The sequence below is a fragment of the Panthera onca genome, chromosome A3 (genome assembly GCF_046562875.1).
Source record: "Panthera onca isolate mPanOnc1 chromosome A3, mPanOnc1 haplotype 2, whole genome shotgun sequence".
In the NCBI taxonomy this organism is placed as follows: Eukaryota; Metazoa; Chordata; class Mammalia; order Carnivora; family Felidae; genus Panthera; species Panthera onca.
The window spans coordinates 116,660,949-116,666,313 of NC_138341.1; the positions used below are offsets into that span (position 1 = coordinate 116,660,949).

A 5,365-nucleotide genomic window follows, 5' to 3' on the forward strand; every position below is an offset into this window, starting at 1 on the left:
TCTATGTATATTAAATAATTACCGGGAAGGAAGAAGCTCTTAATTTTTTTTTCCAACCTCCCTCCTCCCCCCATAACTCAGTCTAAGAAGCTCTTAATAAATGTAGGAGGAATTACAAAATCATTTGGCAATCTTAGAGATAACTGATTCACGCAAAGATCAATATGAGCTAAACCCAGAGAATCCTAGTTAATGAGTAACTGGATATTTATATAGCCTCAAAGTATCTTCCCAAAAGATATTTATTAATCACAAATAGTGGAGAAACCTGGTAGTAGACTCTACCTTAACCAAGTGATCAAAGTTAACATGATTGGTAGTAGGATAAATCAACATCATGGGCCTTCTGACATGGTGCACTGAGAAGAACACCCACCACAAGTACATAATTTGGATCTATCATAAGGAAATACCAGGTAAACCCAAACTGTGAGACATTCTACAAATTACCTAGCCTATAATCTTAAAAAATTTCAATTATCATGACAGACATGAAGAATTCTGGAAGACAAAACAAGTGAATGCATTACACGATCTGAGATTTTCTTTATGCTGTAAAAGACAACTGGCAAAACATGAATAAATTCTAGACTTGATAATAGTATTGATGTTAACTTGCTGATTTTGGGAGTTGTACTGTAGTTACATAAGAGAATATCTTTGACTTTAGGAAACACACACTTAACTATTTAGGGATAAAGGGAGCAAAGTTGGTGGGGTCTCAGAGGCAAACTTGGGATAGGACTTATTCACTATAATTCTCAAAACATTTCAGGAAAAAAAATATGTGTGTGTTTATATATACAGACCACTTTAGTTTGTTGTCCATGTTGGGGGAGCCACGAGGTTTGGAACCTCTCTAGACAAAAGAGTTTGGGTAAAAGTATCCTAAAAAGAGCTGAACGAAGGCTTCCACTGATGCCCAGATAAGTACCAGTGAGCTTCCAGGCAAAGATGATAATAGAGAGCACTTGGTATTTGCCGAGGCTTACTTCTTCAAACTTGACATATATCTTCTCCTTAAATATTCAATATCTTATAGTATTTATCCTTTTTATGAAGCCAAAGCACACTGGCCCCAAGTCACATGGTTTTAGCAAGACGCAAGATAAAGATTTGAGACCTAGATTTGAGTCTCTTAGAGACCTAGCTCTAAAATCCACTCCTCTGGACAACAGGATCAGATACCTGCCTCTATTACCCCACACTCCCTTGTCTGCACAGGCTTGGCCCTCTAGGTGTGGACAGATCTGCCTTATGTTGGAGGTTGGAGGAACTTACCTGTGCAGTAGGGGTTATTGGGGTTGAAGTTCAAGGCAAATTCATGGGAGACCTGAAGGCAAGAATGAAAATAAGGTTCTTTCTCTATGGTCATATTTGTGTAAAGAAACAGGACATTATGGTATATGTCAAGCATTGTATAGGAACTATTTAATCCTGAGTACTTGTTGTGCATATGCCTATAGGGATATATCCCTGCATCTCCACATAAAGCTGGGTGCCAGACAGCAAATCTACGTCATCCCCCCAAATCAGGACCCTGACACTGAAAATAGAGGAGTTGGGGAGCAGTGCTCACCTGCCAATCAGGGGGCACCTGGGCCCCAAATCCAAATGCTGGGAAAAGCTTGTCCCTGTGGAAAGACAGTGAGTTGGAGAAGAGGCAGAGAGGGGACTGTGACCCTAGAGGCTGAAACATCTGCAGGGAGGAGGGCGGGCAAGAGAACAAGTTACTCACGAATCATAGTCCTGAATCACGCTGCCCACACTCCACAGTGCTGTCAGGTACTCGTTGACCCCTGTTGGGCTCAGGTAGTGCAGGGAGTCCGGGGAGGAAGGGTCTCCATTGGAGCCTGTGAAGTCTATACCAACCTGGGAGGAAGGGAGGAGGGGAGCTGAAGGCCACTTTGAGCTCCAGATCTGTTCTGTTGCCCCTGATAAAGCAACTTACAGTGAAGTTGATTTGACAGCCTCCCATCACATAGTCCAGGAAGGAATACTGTGTTTCTACCTGTAGATGAAACCAGGGTCACAGCTGAGGTGAGGAAATTGGGGCTATGGAGCACAGGGGTCAGAGCCTGGGTCACACGGGCTAGTGTCTCACCTGGCAAATCTTGACACAGACAGTCCCAGAGTTCTTGTAGCTTTTCTTTTTCTGCTGTTTCTCAGGGTGGATGCATTCAAAATTGGCCTGGTGAGGAAAGAAAAACTAGGGTAGGAAACTCCCAGAGCATCAGCCAGAACTAGAGCTGCTCTGCCCTCCCTCCCTCCCTCCCTGGGGCTGCAGTCCTTTAGGCCCACCTCAACACCCTTGAGCTGGGCTGGCACTCACCGGGACTGCTTGCAGCTGGGCCAAGCTGGTGTAGAAGGTACCAATGAGATCATGTGAACCATCACTGTCATAGTCTGAGCATCGCACCTGAGGCAGGGGGAGGAGGGGGAGGTGAGTATGTATATATAGTGAGAATAAATCCCTCCCCAGGCTCTCTGCCCCTGGTCGGTCCATTCAGGAGGCAAACTCCTCACCTGGATGGGTGTGCTGGGGTCTCCCCCACAGAAATGCTGAAGGGGAACAGAGAAGCGCTTCCATGTAGGGTTCAAGTTGTTCCTGATTACCTGAAGGTGGAGGGCAAAGCCTCTAGTAAGTTCTGGGCTGGCATATGGGGAGCTGTCATCCTTCCTTATCCATGTACAGTCTTGCTCTCCCTATGTTCCAAACCTTGATAATCACAAGCCCCAGGGATTCTCTCATAACCCACTCAGTCCAACACCAGGGGTCTCACACCTCAGATCTGTATACCAGGTGCCATTTCCCATCACTCTGACGGAAGAACTCCAAGAATGGATCCGATTTTCCCAGGAAGTCCTGTCAATGCCACAGAGACCCCAGTGTAAGACTAAGGGAGAGACAACTATACCAGTCCTCACCCCTGCCCCCCAACATACCATCCCTGTCCCCTTAATTCTTAAATCCCCAAGGCTGCCTCCTTCCAGACACACCTTCTTATCTAGGTTTCTGGCCTCCACCTCCATGGTCACTACACGACTATCCTTCATCTCCTGAGCTGATACCTAGGAAAGGGAGGCAGGAGACTGTATCACCTCATGAATTCCTCTTTGACGTAACCCCCTTCCCCCAGAGTTCTTCCTTACCGTGATGGTCCCCCGTCCAGCAGGTTTTCCAGGCTTCAGCATCAAGGGCAGAGTTATTATCTGGCTGGACACAATCTGGGGCAGAGCAGGGGTGGGTGAGAGAGCAAAATCTCAGACAGGGTTAGGTCTTGCTTGACCCCCGCCTCCTCCATGTTCCAGACAGTCTGGGTGGTCTGTTAGGGCTCTTACTGAACATGTGTCTGAAAGATTTTAATCCCTAGCCCTACATACCTGTCCTAGGGAACACTCAGCCCCTCCTAGGAAGTCATCATCCCCCAGCTCAGGTGTCTTGTTGTCTATGTCATAGATGCCAAATCGGAGCTTCTGAACTGTTTCAAAGTGGTACTCAAGCTGCAGAGTCTTGGAGAACTCGGGGCTCGAGCAGTTCCGTACTCGCTCAGTTCGGCCAAGCTGTGGGCAGAGGCCAATTAGCGTAACAGTCATACACTCTTCAACCCCCAAAATAGTTCTAGCCTCCCTCCACAACCTTAAACCCACAGTCCTTCTCACCTCAGCCCAGTTGCCCCCTCCCACATCCTGTAAAAGGACGCAGAGTGGGTCAGACTTAGAGCCGATGTCCTTGTCAATGAGATGGTCACAGGAAATGGACAGCTGAACCAAGGTCACACAGTGGGCCATCTGGGAAGAAAGGACCTAAGTCAAGCACTGAGGGCCCTTTCCACCCTTCCCTGACTACAGGTCCCAGTTTAGGAAGGCCAGCAGGCTTCACCCAGGCAGGGCTGAGCCTGTATCCAGCTCCATGACACCCAAGGAAGAGAAGATCCTAGAGCCTCCATACTCCTCTAATTCCTTAGGTGAACTCCACGGGACAGGACATGGTGGGTACAACCAACCCTGGTATGATGGGAAGATGCAGAAAAAGTATACTGGCCTCCATCAACAACTTTGACCCCAAACTTGTCCTCACCCTAAAATCACTATAATGCTCCTAAGACCCAGAATCCAACCCTGATCTTCTCAGAGACCAATGAATCTCACTCTGACCCTCTTACTGGCCCCAGATCAGATCCTAATCCAAGTTCCAGTCCCAACATTGTCTCAAACATGACCATGATCCAGATACTACTCCCCAAAAAGTTTCTTCCTCCAATGATTTCTCACGAACTGTGGGGCCCTGCATCTTGCGATGGTGTTAGGATCCCCCCCAACTCAATCTCCTAGCCTAAAATCAGCTGCTCATGTCCAACTCCTCACTACTCTCACTGCCGCTACCCAGTCCAAGCCATCATTTGTCACCAGGCTTATCGCATTAGCCTCTTTAACTTGTCTCCCTTATCCTATGCCATCCCCACCTCCACCTCCATCCTCACGTTAACAGACTATTCCCAATACGGCAACCAGGGTGATTCTGTTAAGTCAGGTCATGTCACACCTCTGCCCAAACCCTCTAATGATTTCCTATTATTTAGAAAACATCCAAACTCTACCATGGTCTACAAGGTCTTGAAAGATCTAGATCTCTCTAACCTAATTTCCTAACATCTCTCTTGCTCATTCCATTCTGTTCACACAGGTCTGCTTGCCTGCTATTCCTCAAATAAGCTTGTTTCTTCCCTCATATTATCCACATGACTTGTTTCCTCACTCCCTCTAGGTCTTCATTCAAAATCATCATCTCCATTATGAAGAAAAAGGCTCTCCTTTTCTAGGTACTTAAAATTTTAACCCTACTAATACTGACATTGCATACCCTTTTCCTGCTTTTTCTCTTTAGCATTTATCAGTGTCTAATATACTATATATAATGTTTTCCCAACTAGAATGGAAACTGAGGGAATATAAACATGAGGGAAGGGATATTTGTTTGTTCTGTTCACTGCTGTATCCCAAGCACCTGGATAATAAATATTTGCTGAATGAAATCCAAAAGGCTATCTCCAGCCTCAGCTCCCAGCCCAGCCACCTCCAAACTGACTGGCAATCAAGGACCAAGTTTCTCCAATCCATCCATTTCCTCAGCTGAAACATTATCTTCTTGCATGGATCACCATGACTCCCAAGGAACCCCCTCCTCCTACAGTCCCCATAATAATTACCCTCAGACTTGTTACTACCTCTGTGTCCTTGCTGACCCATACACCTGCAGACCATCTGTACCAGCACTATACCCCAGGATGCCTCCAGCCTTAGCCTCCCCTAAACTGACCCTCAGTCAATTCTTCCCCCAACCTAGTTCACAGATAGTGCTGTT

At 46.6% G+C, this 5,365-nt stretch overlaps 1 protein-coding gene across 7 annotated transcripts in view; it reads right to left on the minus strand.

Annotated features, from left to right (window-relative positions):
• Window positions 1–5,365, minus strand: part of CPNE1 (copine 1) — a 35,278-nt gene that overhangs the window by 1,372 nt on the left and 28,541 nt on the right. For all 7 annotated transcript variants that reach the window (XM_060616630.2, XM_060616670.1, XM_060616640.2 and 4 more), the window contains 12 exons: window positions 3,664–3,792; window positions 3,385–3,564; window positions 3,154–3,228; window positions 3,001–3,072; window positions 2,786–2,866; window positions 2,527–2,616; window positions 2,333–2,419; window positions 2,105–2,191; window positions 1,952–2,011; window positions 1,739–1,872; window positions 1,580–1,634; window positions 1,282–1,333 (listed from right to left, as the gene is read on the minus strand). In XM_060616630.2, coding sequence (XP_060472613.1) covers window positions 1,282–1,333; window positions 1,580–1,634; window positions 1,739–1,872; window positions 1,952–2,011; window positions 2,105–2,191; window positions 2,333–2,419; window positions 2,527–2,616; window positions 2,786–2,866; window positions 3,001–3,072; window positions 3,154–3,228; window positions 3,385–3,564; window positions 3,664–3,792 — 1,102 coding nt within the window. The remainder of the gene's footprint in view (window positions 1–1,281; window positions 1,334–1,579; window positions 1,635–1,738; window positions 1,873–1,951; window positions 2,012–2,104; window positions 2,192–2,332; window positions 2,420–2,526; window positions 2,617–2,785; window positions 2,867–3,000; window positions 3,073–3,153; window positions 3,229–3,384; window positions 3,565–3,663; window positions 3,793–5,365) is intronic.